Consider the following 16,125-nt stretch of genomic DNA (forward strand, 5'->3'; position numbering starts at 1 on the left):
ACATTTTATATACTTAACAAAAATATATAAAATAAAATTACAAGTCAATAATATTAAAACATATAATAACACCTATTTTAAAATTGAATTTAAAACACTTTTTTTATAAAACCATTTACAAATTACTCATTAGCTTAATCTTGTTTTTATTCTTTGATAATATATTATGATATTATCTATCACAAATTTTCCTCCCAATATGTTTAATTCTTTTTATACGTAGGTCTTCTATCTCTTGGTCGAATAGTCACAGGATAACCATTAGCACTTCTCATTAATAAATCTAGTTTTAATTTGATGTCACTTAATTTTATGTCTGTGTGTACACTGTAGTTTCGCAAAAACGTTGATACTAGAACTTTCATTGACAACATAGCATATTTGGATCCTGTTATTCAAATAATTTAAATACATGTATATTACATAATAGAATTATATACTATGTTTTGTTGTTTTATTAAATGTATAACTTATAAGCAATAATATGTTACTTTACCTATGCAACCCCTTGGACCGCCACTGAAAGCTATAAAACTATATTTATGGCGTTTATTAACATTTTCAGCGTCGAAATTATCCGGGTTATACGACCATGAATTTGGATACAGCTCAGGAATATGGTGCGTACATATTGGAGATATAACACATGTTGTGCCTTTTGGTAGCGTGTGATCGCCGGAAACTAAATTAAAAAAAATATTTATGCAATTTATGTGCAATTTATAATATAGCAGCTTTAATATACGCTTACAAATTTTAACATCATCTTGGAGTTGTCTGAGTATCATTGGTCCTACAGGGTATAATCGGAGAGTTTCTCGTAAACATTGTTCGAGGTAAACTAATTTAGTAGTGTCTTCAATAGTTATTGTTTGGTCACCGTCACCTAATACTTCAAAAATTTCATCGTAAACCTTATCCTATAATATTACAGGATAATAATCAGTACAATAATGTATTTCTAACTTAGTTAATATGATCAAGTCAAGCTCGTATACAAGTCAAACATGTTACGTTTCATTTCAATGATAAAATTCATGATACAATGGCATATTGTTAATGTTCCCCAATAACCAACACAAAAAGTATTATTCTATCATTTAACACAATTTTAAATATTTAATAAAATATTTAATACATAATGATAATAATGTTTCAATATTTTAAATTTTATAATTCGCAAGCACTTACTTGAATTTCTTGATGGATAGCTAACATTAATAGACAAAAGCAAAGTGTGATAGCGCTGGTTTCACTACCCTGTAATTAATTTGTCAATAATATTTAAAAATTCTCTGCACACTTCTCTATTTTTAGTTACACTTACACCAATCATCATAGTCACAACTTCGTCTCTAAGTTCTTCATCAGAAAAATTTGCACCAGCTTCATTCAGTTCCAATAACGTGTCCAAAAACCCTTTAAAATGCTTTTCTAAAATATAATTAAAATAAACAATAAAACAGTATATAGCATAGTATACATTTAGTCTTAAATTACTCACTATCACCATCGGTGTCATCTATGGTGTTATTTTTATTTTTCATTTTTCTTTGTGTGTATGTTTCTTTCATTTCCTTGATTACCTATTATAGTAAAAATGTATTAATACAAAATAAAAAATATATTTATACATAATATATTAAATAATTAAATTACCTGATTTGGAAGTGCGTGTAACGTTTTGTATACCTTGTGTAGTCCCGTAAGTTTTCTATAAATTGAAAATATTATGTCGGGATATAACCATGGCTTGTAAATTCTCATGGAATCTAATTCTGATGCTCTAAAAATAAATACTTCATATATATTAAAATATATTTATTGTGTTTTATATATTTCATTGTATTACTTTGTTAATGCTTCAGCAAATTCAGACTCTTTATTTAATTGAGTGTCAAGTTTGTAACCCATTGCGGTTTCTATAATTAATATAACATCTCATAATTAGATATAGTTATTAAAATATATATACTAATATAGATAACATATTTAAAACATTTAAACACTTACGACAGATTATATCAAGAGTGGTATTCGCTATATAGTCCCAAAGATCAAATGGCTGTGTTTTACCTAATTCTTTTTTTAGACTCCTGGTGAGAATTTGGTTTCTTTCATTAAAAACAGGAAAAAATTGATCGAGAAGATTGGCATTAAATACTGGAGTAATCAGACGACGATGTTTTCGCCATTTATTAACTGAAAATATTTTTAAAATTGTTATATTGAATAAGATACCTACATTGTTTTATGAATTAAATTATAATTAATAATAATCTATTGATTTTAATTAATTTAATATTAGAATACTTAATAAAATTAAAAATGTAGTATTAATAATATAAATTTAAAAACTACTCGAGATTCTAGTCTACATGAATATAATAAATTACAATTTTATTAAATTTTAATACTTTTTGTGTAACGATATAAACATTATCGCGCAATTATTATAATTATTATTGTTTCTTATTGTAATATTAGATTCTATTAACTAAATTCTTATTTTATCGACAAAATATTAATATAGAAACTTATATTTTTACCTATTTTATATACATTATTATTCATTTCATACTTTTAAAAATACAAGCTCAAAAAAATCAAATTAATTCGATATATTTAAACTAAACAAAGCTATAAAAATTGGTATATCTTTACTGTACATTAGACGTCGAGTGGGTCATTAATATTGATATGTTAAATTTTAGTTCAATGATGTATCATTGTATATGAAACAATATTCTTAGCAGAGACGGTCAATCAGTCTATATTATAATATAGTATATTTTATAACATGTTTTTGTATGCAACAAATTTTAGTGATATAATTTTTTTTATCATTGTACATGTATTATAATTTAAGCCTAAAAAAATTTTATGAGTTGGATGGTCCTTTAAAATCATTTATTTTAGTTTTAGTAATACGGTACGTAAATATAATATTATCCGGTAAAATTATATTTATTATATTATTAATATTAAATTATTATAATAATATAAATGTATATCATATTATATCAACTTAAATAGTTGGAAATTTAATATTATCTTTCTTGAAATACCGTAAAACAGTAAAAATAGGTTCATGGTCTAAATAGATAGTATTTTTAGATACATCAAAAATGGTATAGGCTATAATAAAATTTATAATAATATAATATATGTACAGTAAACCTTTTAAATTTCATGAATAATATTTTTAAAATTTTAAATTATAACAAAATAATAATTAACATCGTTATTTATCGTTAAATAAGTTAATTTCATCCAAATTTAAACTTAAAATATCTATAAAAAATATTATCTCAGTATATATTTTATATTTTAGTGTTTCAGTATAAACTACTTTTGATGAATTTCGTGTTCAATTTTTAAGACTTAGATATAAAATTAAAAGTGTTTATGAATTTCTAACTACAAAAAAGTTTAAATTTTTTAGTAATTTTGATGAATTTCACCAAAATTTAAACTTCAAATTCATATAATAAATTGTTCCTATATGTTTTTTTATAAATATTATATAAGAAAACTTATAGGGGATCTTTTATTTAATTTTTAATAATTATGAGACAGTAAACATTTTTTTACAAACATTTAAAATAAGAAAATAAAAATATATCACACCTTTAAATAGCTCAAAAAGTTTTATGAATTTCTTATCTAAAAATAATTGATATATTTTTGAGATTGATGAATTTTGACGAAATTCCAACTTTAAACACAAAAAAAAATCGCGATTAAATTTTCGATATTTGTTAATGTAGTAATAAATCACTTATTAGGAACCTTACATTAAATTTTCAAGCATGTATACCATTCATAATTTTTTCATTGAAATTTAGAAAAAAAATCGAAAATTTTAACTGTCTCAAACACCTTAAAATAATTTGAAAATTATACCACGTATGAAAAAAGACAAAATGAACAAGTGAAAATTTCAAGTATTTAAATAATAAAAAAATAAATAAATCTTTTTAATCAAAACTAGTTTAGTGTAAAAATCCCGTTTTTCACTAATTTTTTGTTTGTTTTCTCCAATTATAAATAAAATTACTAGAAATTTTTAATTTTAACATATTTAAAGTACAAACTAAATCCAATTTGCCATTCAAAACCACCCTCAAAGTTTAAAATCAAATCGTTGTATTAACTATTTATCGTGTACACAGAAACAACAACAAAAATACATATCATTACAAAATCAATACAATTATTGTATAATAATTATTGTTATAATCGATTTATAAAATAGAAATACGTCTATATTACATTCACGTCATAGACTATTATGTTGATTAATGACCCGGTAACATGTGAATCACATTTTTGCACTTTTACACAATGATATATCCGTCATTGATTAAATAATAGTTGTTAGGGCCGGGAGCATATAATTATAAATACGCGCGTCCCGGTCACCAAATATTGCGTACGCTATTTATACGGTCACACACCGACTGACCTGTGTATGTGTGTATACTGTATATGTGTATAGCACTCAACAGGAAGTGAACAGGTTCGCCGAGCAAATCCTGTGGGTGCTAGTGTGTAGATGGTGTGTGTATGTGTGTAAGACTTAAAACTAGGGAAATCAGGTAACTCAATGTAAATGAATGGTAACTCTATGTTACGGTAATAGAATATATAATACTGATAAATAATATACTAACAGTAATTACGACCCTTTTGGCCCAACATGTAAAAATATAACAATAATATAAATATAAAAACAATACAAGTAGCTATTAGAGCTACAATATAAAAAATAGGTTAAATCAAAAAAATTATGCATGCAAGGCCCTTATGGCCAGGCAGAACAGTATAGTATGATAAATGGCCGTTCTAGCCAACAGAATATATATTTATATACCTAGTTAAATATTTGAGCTGTAACTCGTATGAATATAGATTTAATTATAATAATAACAATAGTAATACGTGCCCTTTGGGCTAAATAATATAAATATTAAGACAATGTAGGTAGCTATTAAAGCTATTATATAAATATAATAATCATGATATTTGGCCTTTTTGGCTTAAAAGTATAAAAATTTAATAAATAATAATAAGAACTCACAAATTGTGTAGCGCAGACTGGCCAGCTGCTTCCTATGCTATATAATAAAATGGTAATTAACACATACACACACATAGAAGGTACGAATAGAAATATAAAAAAATTGGCGATTCACGCACAAAACACATAAAATAATAATGAAAGATTGCGATTTACGCTCACAATGTAAATATAATTTAGAAAAGAACAGTATAACAATTCAAACGGCCGTTTGGTCTTTACGCGACGACGTATGGTAGAAGACAGTTTTCGCGGCGGCCGTGCTAAATAATATTCGCGCACCCGACGCGACGAAAACAGATAAAGTGAATCCGTAGATAATGCTATGATATTATATAATTCACAGCGGCAATTAAAATATAAAATTAATTAAGAAAAATATGTTTGTGTGTGTGTGTGTGTGTGGATCGGTGGCGGTGACCGTGAATTTATATGTTATTTGTATTATATTATATTTTATTGATATCGTTAGCAATAGTAAACACTGATAACTATACTATAATTTATTAATAATAATATGTGCCCTTATATAAATATTAAGTGTACTTTTATAATGTTGTTGTAACGATGGTATCATACTTCATTACAATTTGCGGCAATAATTTTATTTAATTACCTATGTTTATTTATTTTTTTAAATTTTTCAATAAAACATCAATTATGGTAGACATAAATAAAATTGACATGCAAATTATCAAAGATAATACTATTATACACTGACCTGGGGCTGAAAAAAGACCTTCACCTACAGTATTCTTGAAAAATTTATAGAACTTGTCTTTCTCCAAAGCCTTGGAACTGTTTAATACTATCTGAAACAAATCAACTATTAAATACTAGATAGATATTAAATTTCCGTCATGTCATATGACACGTCTGGAAATGATTTATAAAATCACTTTCAGAATAAATAGCACATATTATATATATGTATATATTTTCTGACTCCTACATCTTCATTCATTTTATGTTTTCATCAAACCAGTTTATCTCTCTAATTCATTTAAATAAAAAGTTATGGCTTTTATTATAAAATACTTACTTGTACGTCTTCTGGCTTGCATATGGTCACGCCTAAAGATGTACCTAACCATATTTTGAACGGTTCGGAACCATAGATTTCAAACAGTTTAATTATTCTTTCTATGACCTCTGAAAAAGCAAAACACATGTCATAATTCATTCTCATTGTTTTTGGATTGTTATTGTTTGTCTTACGTTGAGGTGTACCAACAAACTCAAGCCCTGAGCCAATAATTGGATATGACGGTGGTCCCGTCATTTTGGCTGCCACTCTTTCGAAGTGTCTGCGGCTCCATTTGTAATGAAACCATAACACCACAACAAAAGAAATTACTGCGTAAGCAGTCAACTCAGTACTTGTCAATCGGAACCCACCCCCACCCGCTGAATGTTTTGAATTCAAGTGAAAATTTTGAGACACTTCCATACTAAAAATAGTACAAATATAAAATTAATTGTAACTTCAAAATTATAGATTGAATTTAAATTCTTAAGTACACTAATAATTTAATCAAATGGAATTGTTTAAATATTGTTTAAATTACAACAAAATAACATCAAATTTTAAATAAAATATTTCATAGATTTCCTTATTTTAAAAATAAATCATGTCCCTAAAATGCTATATAATATGAAAAACATACTTTCATTCATTTTTCAATAATAAAAAAACGACGAGATCGATTTTGTCAAAAAGATAAATGGGCCTGTTTTCCATAATTACTTTTTTTATATTTCCTGATTATTAAAAGAGGTGCTGAGAATTTTTACTTCACTTGAAAAGATACAATTTTCTTCCAGAAATTTCAAAGTTGAAGATTAAAGCGTTTATAATATAATAAAAATAAAATTTTGTCCAGATACAAAAAAATACACAACATTGTTGAACAACTAAACATCATTTATCACTCTATTTAGAATCTAAAACGGATTTTTTCGTTTTATAGTTTTAAATTTTTTTTGCGATAGGTCCGGCTGTTGTTTGTTTTTCTCTTCACAGCCCTATATACTTTTGTTTTTTATTTAGATTAAATTATTTTTGAAAATTTATTTATTTTTCACATTTTTTTTAATAAGACACAACATTCAAAATAATATTTAGATTAATTTTATTTTTATTTAAATTCGTATTTTTTTTGCAATTTTTAATTTTTTACAACCCACTTTCATTTACTAAATATCCAATTTTAATATTCTTAGAAGCTACTTTTTACTTTTTTATTGTCTTATTAACATGATTTCAAATGTAGGTACGTATCATGTAAGTTTTAATAAACTAGCATTGACCATCTAATTGTATTAAACTAGTAATAAAAATAATTGTTATCTCATTACAATTAATGGTTTCACACAAACTATAATACTCATCTACAACACAGAAGACAAGTGAATCAAACCACCTTGAATTAACGATATGTCATTACTCATTAGTCATTAGAAATATATCTGTGTTGAAGAAGTTTAGACTATTTAAAAATTTAATGACCTTGATCGTGTACTAGAAAAACAAGAATAGTTTGTATTTACTATGAACTCATAGTTTATGGTATTTAATTCGAATAAACTTATATCTCTGTACGTAAAATTCCTTGGATAGATATACCAGTACATTAGTATAAATAATCAATACTTCTTTATGACCCTGCGTAGGTATTATGAATTCTCAAGTTCCAAAGCACACGTTCAAAAAAGTTGTTCTTACCATTCCTATATATGTACACAAGGTAGACAGGCTGTTGGAAAACATCGATTATTACTTTGACAATACAACGACAAAATGATCATTTTCAAGGTAAAAGGAGAACGATTTTTTTAGGGACTGATAATAACGACACAATTCATATTAGGAAATAACAGACAGTCTCGTCTCTAATTTATAAGACTTCCGAGTACAAAAATTTAATCAACAATACAATTATCATTACAATTTGAATCGAATCAAGCTTTAGCAGTAATACATTTTTACAAAAACAAACCTATTTTTATTTAATATTTTTAATTTCTCAAAACTTTTGAAATATTTTGGTTTAAGAGGATGTCAGTGCACTATGTGTTTTCTTTCTCTCGGGTACGTGTGACATAGACAAAATGCATTTACGTGCAAAATCATTTTTTTGATATTTTTGAGTAATTTTAGAGTTAAGTCATCCGTAACAAAAACTAGAAAAAATAATATTTTTGAGGGTTTAACATATCGATTTGTTTAATTATTGTCTCATAACAATTTTAAATAACATTTAAGTTTATAATTTTTTTTTTTTTTTGAAAGTTGAATACTAAGTCAATACAATATATAACCGATATGTTTATCCTTCAAAAATATTATCCTCTATAATTTATGTAATATGTATTTTTACTCTATGATTACTCTAAAGTCGTAAAAAAAAAATTTTAGGTGAAAGCATTTTAAGTATGTGACACGCGGGTGTGAGTGAGAAAACAATATTGCGCTGGAATCCTCTGAACTAAATTTGTCAGGAATCGATAGAATTATATATTAACGGGAGTACTTTATTTTGACATTTTGTAAATACCATACTTTACTATAAGAAAATATTTATGCACAATATTAGAGTAAAACTTCTAAACTGTTTAATTCTACAAAAGTTAAAAAATACTACACTTGAGTTACTGTAACAATATTATTTTTTTATTAAATCGAAAGTATTATACGACAATTCCATATACAAATAATATAGGTTATAGTAAGTATTTTGTAATTAGTTGGTACAATTTATATTCTTCTCATGGTTGTTCAATAAAATGAAATCGCGTTGGTTAATAAACGATTAGTTTTCATGTCACGTAAAATTACTTCATAAAAGTCAAAGTGAATTTAAATTACGTTTTAATCAGTACACAGTTAAAGCTGAATAAATGTTAAAGACAAATAATATAAAAGTATTTAAAAAAAATGAAAACTTTATAATTTTCCCTTATTTATTACCATTAAATGAGTCAATTTAGTTTATAAAATATTTATTTTTATATTAATTTAGCCTGAAGAATTTTTTAAAAATTGTAAAATTGGGCCCTTGTACCAAAAAAATTTGAAAATTAAATATTTATATTTATTTAATAAGAAAACACATTTTTTAAGTGTAAAATATTATTTAATAATAATAATAATATATTATAAATAAACATTAAAAATAATATTATTATTGGTTTTTATATAATTTTTATTAATTAACAGAGTAATATAAAATATACAATATGATATAGATATTAACTTTGAGAATACAACAAAACTTAATACTAGTAATCACAATATCTTACTTCATAAATAAATACGATTATTTTCATTAATTTGGCCTTTGTTCTATTAAAATTAAATTTTGTTTGTCTCTTTGTCTATTATAGTGCGTTTCCGTAAGCATAAAAGACCTATATTCTACCATAATATGAAATTTAAAAAATTAAGGATTTTGATAAGAAAAACCGGATTTTGAAAAAAAAAAAAGCCAAATTGGGTCCTTGTTTTAATAAGTGTCTCAATTATTAAGTTATAACAATATAATGATATAAATATAAACATTAAACATTGATATTAAACAAACATTATAAAAAATATATCAGAAAATTTACTTATTTATGTATAACTTAATGACAATTAACAATGTATTGACTTTTTTCATAATAAAACCCAATTTTTAAATTTTGCTATGGATTCAATTAATATTTTTATTGTTGTATATTTTGTTATAAGGTATTCAAATATTGCATTCAGAGTATCAGGGTTTTACAATATTTTATTTCAAACAATGTATTTTTTACACATTTTAAGGGTAAATAACAATTAATATGATTTTAGTTAAAAATTAAAATAACCTACGACACAATTTATAGCAAGGTTACTAATATAGTGAATTAAATATGCTTCTAAAGTATAGTACGTTGTGAATCTATTAATATAATTTTTTTCCAGATAAATATTGAAGAAAATTAATTAGACTGTGTAAGTAGATAATAATTTTAAAAAAAATAAATAATATTGATTAAAAAAAAAAAAATACTGTTTGATAAGGCAAATTTATTTTTAATAAACCATGTTAAATTATTTAGAACCAGCTATTTGTAGATCAATATTTAATAATCTTTATTAAAATAAAAAATAATAATAATAACAACGTGTACTTACTTTGCAACGTCCTAGGAAAGAAATCGTCTTGTCAATGCATCAACCACAACTAAAGTAGAAAATTTTCAAATAGGTGTCCCCTACAATCTTAATGACAAGGCCAGAAGCCAATAAGTTGTTCAGTGAAACCTGTTCATATTAAACAAATATATAAGTCACGGGTACTTGGGTTATAAAATATCCCCCCATTTACAAAATACATTTTAGTAAACATTTTAATACTAGTTAATTTGGATTATATAATTATATCAAATATTAATTCAATTCTGTTTTAATAAAAATAAAATGACAGGTGATTGATAGGTGTTATGAAATAATCATCAGACAATAGCTAATATATGAGTTATATAAGATATTGATAGAGAAAAAAAATGTAATTAAATATTCAAAAATTATAATATCATGATACGTAAATTGCTATTCTAATTACCTATTCTACTTATTGTTATTGTTATTTTATTTCTTTTTTTTTTTAGTAGTTCTGTTAGCTAGTTTAAATTATGTTTAAATGAATAAAAAATAAATAAAAAATGTAATTTACAAAATTATTTTCTGATAAGATTTATGTATTTTTAAAAACTTATTTGTATTTTACTACTATATAAAGCTGTAAGTGCATTTTTTATGTAAAGTAAAATCAATACCATCGTTTCAATTTTGATCGAATTTTTTTTATATGTTACTTATGATAACGCAAATTCCATAAGCATAAATATAGTTCCATAAAGTTAGTAAATAATTAATTATTAATAATTAAAATAAGTGTTAAATTTGGCCGGCGAGTTTCTGATTACCTGCAATCTGACTTTTTTGTCCATCAAATTATGTGTTTGATATCTGCGTCAAGATATCATTTGTTTTAAGAAATGTATTGATAATATTATGTATATATATACAGTGAAATCTCTTAATAGCGGACACTCTCAATCGTCGAAATTTTTGCCGTTATTTAGAGAAAAACATTTTTTTCAATAAATAAATAAATTCAATAATTTTATTTTATATTATTTTTACATTAATTAAATACATGATAAAACTAACATTTATGAAAAAAAAAACCAGTTAACTAAATTTTTATTTTATTTTTACATTAATTAAATACATTTAAAAAAAATAAAAACTAACATTTCTGAAAAAAATCTGTTACTTTAGTTTGTTTACTAATCGCAGGCGTAATTATTTCGCGTGTTAAGGCATTTTCTAATTGGACTGTATTTGAAAACAATGATTTATTCTGTACCTTGATAGAAGAAATATATTTACGAATGCCTTTTACTGCTGGCAATGCCTCTACTACAATAAATGTTCGTATATTGACATCACAACGCACATAGGACAATGCATTGGTTACAATATTTCGTTGACGCGATAATATTTCAATGACTGAACGGATAAGATTTTCATGTACAGTTTAATAATGAACACATAAGATAACTTAATAATTGAGGTTTTTATTCAGGTATTCCAAAATAATTCGTAATTAAAAATAAAAATTATTAATATCAGTGTCATAAAAGTGTCCGTTATTTAGAGTGTCCTGTATTTAGAGATTTTCTTATACATAAATAGTGAAAATGTCCCCGTCCCCGAAAAAACGTCCCTGATTTGGAGGTGTCCGTTATTTAGAGGTGTAATTTAAGGGAAGTTTCACTGTATATATCTTATATATAAAATAAAAAATATAAATCTGTGTCATGTATGTTTTCTAAAACTACTTATCCAATTATTTTGATTTTTTTTTTTTTTAACGAATGAGTACATCCCGGTGTAGACTTTAAGAATATTTCTAATTCTATAAATTAATTTTATAAGTAATTGGAAAATATGCACTTTGATAAATTTTATTTTTTCATTCATGTTACCAATTATTAGTTATTATTAGAAATTAGTAGGTACTTTAGTGCAGCGGTCGCTAACCTTTTGGACCTCACGGACCAATGAATTCATAACTCTAAATTTTACGGACCACTAATGTATACTCATAAGTCTTAAATACCAAAAAATAAATAAACCAACGCATATTTTAAAATATATCAATAAAGGTTTTTTCTTATGTATAGCAAAAATTATTTAAGTAAGTTTAATTTTTATTGATTACAAAAAAAAAAAAAATATATTAATAAATAAAAGTTAAAATGAAGACTGGATTTGAATCATTAGTTTTCTTAGAACGTATTGCGATAACGATATTATTAGGTCTATTTATTTCATAACATGCGATAATAATAACAATATTATTACTCGTTTATTCTTATTTGTCGTAAACTGAACCTACATACAGCGACATTATACAATACTTTTGTATATTACTATCATAAACACAACATTGTAAATAATGTTCAAATTTTTCTGTGGTTCACCAAATTCTTACCATAGAACACCAGAGGTCCGCGGACCAGTGGTTGACGATTGCTGCTTTAGTGAATAGTTGATGTAGTATTACAAAAAAAAAAAAACGTTTTCGTTGTGTTAGTCGTTTGGTTAACGCTATTGAAACTTAATTAGTTTTAGTTTTTGGTCCAGAATGAAGAGGAAATCAAATTAGAGTTGTTTAATAAAAAAAAAAATGAAAAAAAAAAAATGTTTCTATTAAATGGTCAAAAAAAAAGCAACGCTGGGTAAACAGCTGTGAAAATTGATATATCGGAAATATCATCTGTATACTTAATCAAAAAAACTAAAAATATTATTTATCTACGCGCGTTACGCCAAATTTTAAATTTTAGCACGTTAGGCAATAAAGTTTGATACAGATGATTTTTGTACGGGCAACTAAGTGCACGGAGATAGCTAGTAATAATATAAAATTGAATAAAAAAAATGCCAGATTCTATAAATTACATCGGAAATAAAAATGAAACAACATTTTTAAACAGCTTAAACTATTATTTTTGATAAATAAAACTTAAATGTTAAATGTCACTGTGAGTATAAAATATAATAATTTACAATAAAACTTTAAAAGTTTCAACTTCTCAATAATTATAGTATTCTTACATTACAACAAAATAACTGAAATCACTATTCTTTGATTAAATATATAATTTTGTATAAACTTCTGCTAATATTGTTTATAAGAAAAATTGTGTACTAATATTTTAGATTTTTTATCTACAGTATAAGAAATCTTTTGTATTACATTTTTAATCCTTAGGTAGAAAAATAGAATATTTTATATATTTAAACTACATAACATAACCTGCATATTTTTGTAATTTATAAACGAATATTGTTAAAATTTTAATTTCAGTTAATTAAAAAAATATACACCTATATACCTTTAATATTACATAAAAATATAAAAAAAAAAAAATTATAATAATAAATAACCTTGTATTATACTTGCAAGCTTTTGATTGAGCAAAAACTTTTTTATTGACATCTCTTTTTGAGCAATATATGTATAGACATATATTGCTCAAAAAGAAAAAAACTATTTTGATAATTAGATCCAATTTGGTATTATCTTTAAAGTTAAAAATTATATTTGTATTACCCCAAAAAGTGATGAAAAACAAAAAAAATAAATACATTACGTTGCATAATCGCTACATTCATAGATTATAAATATTTACAAATAATGATTTTGTAGTTAAAAATGTTCAAAATTCCAATTTTTATAGCTAAGGAATAAAAATTGAATAAGGAATTTCTCATAATTATGTGGTTAGTGTTATGTTGTGTAGTTCGTATTAGAATTAAAAATATATTATATAAGTTATATTTAAAATTCACTTTTTTTTTCATAAATATTTGAAACTAAAAGTCTTATAATAGAAGTCATTATTACCTACTTCCTCATTTTTGTGGTGACATTTAAAACCTCGACACCAAAAACCTTAACAGTTAAAAATACCAACAGTTCAAAATATCAAAAATTTGAAATGTTGACAAAATAAAATAACTTTGTTTCATCTTATACTGTAAAAGTTGAATCTAGTAAATAATCTAAAACTCTCAATTATTTACCGTGAACAATTGAATATTTCAAATGAAAAAAACGTATTTTGGCGTGTTATTCGTATAGTGCTATACTGGTACATTATCCATGCTTTAAAATTTACTATTATAATACTTGAAAATAAGTGTAATTTGTCAAAAAATTTTTAATTTTTAATTTGTCAAAAAATTAATTTATTAATCACCCGTAAATTAACGAATTTACAACAAACAATTTTCTTATTTTTCAATATAAACACAGTTTTTTTTTTTTTATATAAATATTTTAAGTTCAACTTTGAACGAAATTAGATACGTAAGCGAAGAATAACGATTTATTGAGAAAATGAGACTCTTTAATTATATAATTATAATGTGTTATATTATTTGGAAAAAATAATTCAACCTACTGTATTACTAGTGCAACACACCTACCCGTTTAATAAAACAAAGTGGCTGTCGATATTTATATCTAATTCTATCCAGTTAAGGAGTAGTTGGTTAGCTATTTCCAATACACGAACCGGTCTTAAGGACCGGGTTGTTGAACTGATACAAATAAAGTTTTCTAAGTTATATTTTAGAGATCCTAGAAACGTATGACCTGCGCTCATAAATAACACAATAGAAACGATATTATAACAACGTAAGGTTTATTTAAATGACTCATTATTAATATAATTACACAATACACTATCACCTGAGTAACCCTGTTCTTGAGGGTAGTATTTGAACATCACAGGTGTTAGCGGAGTACGAGTTGAAGCGATTGTATAAATTACGATTTATCTATAAGGTAGGTTATTTTACCTATAGTAAATCAAATTAAAAATATCACTTAAAAATACAAAGATGACTCTATCTCACGAACTAAACTCGACTGACTAGCTATTTCAATGATTTGCATATACTCGTATTCTACGTTCCTGTGTTCTTCTGACCTAAGCAAAAATCGCAGAGTGCAGCATAAATGATGTGTCAATAACATGTATATCGTTACACTAGTTGTAAAATAATTAATAACTATAATATCATAAAATGAACTTAATCGACATTCTTTATAGGCTACAACGCCTACAACACGATCGAACATAAATCACTTTTTTTACGATACAATTGAACAAATTTATCGATCTATCAAAGAACATAGAAAAACAAAAGAAAAGCTACATGATTGACCGTAAAAAACTCTACGATGTTATTTTTTTCAATTTTGAATTATATCATACAAAAATTATTTATTTAAATATGGTATGAGTTCAAAATTTCCGATAAAATTATTTTTTTTATTATTTATATACACTACATAAATTTAATTAATTCTAAAACAATTTAGGAATTGTAACTTATCTTAATTACCATGTATTTTCATCCAATACTAAATATTTCAAACATTTCATCTATAACGGTTTGTATATTACGGATAAAACTAATATTTATTGCTCCAAAACTAATTGATTAATCGATAACATTATCAATAAAGCTGGGCTCAGTTCACGGCTCGTGGCTCGTATAAGTTGGGTATTATCATAATTAATGTAATAATATATGAAAATTATAAATTATAAAATTTTACAGAATTTGGCTTATAATACCAATATAATTTTATGTAGTTTTAATGTTTAATGACGATCGGCAGTCACATACCGAATATTATATCGAATAATAAATATAATAATATAAAATAATATGATTTATAAATAAAATAAAAAATTATTTGTGTTATTAGATTAAGTTATTGAATATGATTAACTAATACAATAATATATAATAATATGATGTATAAATATAATGTTATTGTAGAATGTAGGGGAATATACTGTTTATGTTTTTAAACTAAATTGTTAAATAATGAATAAAATAATATTTAAACATGTTTGGTGATCAATATTAATAGTCGGGATTTAGTATGCTGATATTTTACATAACGGGATTTGAA

General features: G+C 24.4%; 1 protein-coding gene across 2 annotated transcripts; it reads right to left on the bottom strand.

Annotated features, from left to right (window-relative positions):
- Nucleotides 1-45: 45 nt before the first annotated feature.
- LOC112596209 (cytochrome P450 4C1-like) lies at nucleotides 46-15,038 on the bottom strand. Of its 2 annotated transcripts, none has more exons than XM_025341711.1 (14): nucleotides 14,887-15,038; nucleotides 10,248-10,376; nucleotides 6,302-6,534; nucleotides 6,126-6,235; nucleotides 5,805-5,895; nucleotides 2,014-2,202; nucleotides 1,853-1,922; nucleotides 1,660-1,786; nucleotides 1,505-1,586; nucleotides 1,328-1,434; nucleotides 1,192-1,260; nucleotides 752-920; nucleotides 497-682; nucleotides 46-388 (listed from the first exon to the last, which is right to left on the bottom strand). In XM_025341711.1, the coding sequence occupies exons 3-14, from the start codon at nucleotides 6,531-6,533 to the stop codon at nucleotides 204-206; spliced, it is 1,617 nt and encodes a 538-aa protein (XP_025197496.1). In that variant the 5' UTR covers nucleotide 6,534; nucleotides 10,248-10,376; nucleotides 14,887-15,038; the 3' UTR covers nucleotides 46-203. The 2 variants fall into 2 exon arrangements, with proteins under 2 accessions (XP_025197496.1, XP_025197504.1); XM_025341719.1 differs by lacking the exon at nucleotides 14,887-15,038 and adding an exon at nucleotides 11,042-11,059.
- Nucleotides 15,039-16,125: the final 1,087 nt, after the last annotated feature.

This window comes from Melanaphis sacchari, unplaced genomic scaffold (genome assembly GCF_002803265.2).
Source record: "Melanaphis sacchari strain LSU unplaced genomic scaffold, SCAv2.0 Contig0_pilon_pilon, whole genome shotgun sequence".
Lineage (NCBI taxonomy): Eukaryota > Metazoa > Arthropoda > Insecta > Hemiptera > Aphididae > Melanaphis > Melanaphis sacchari.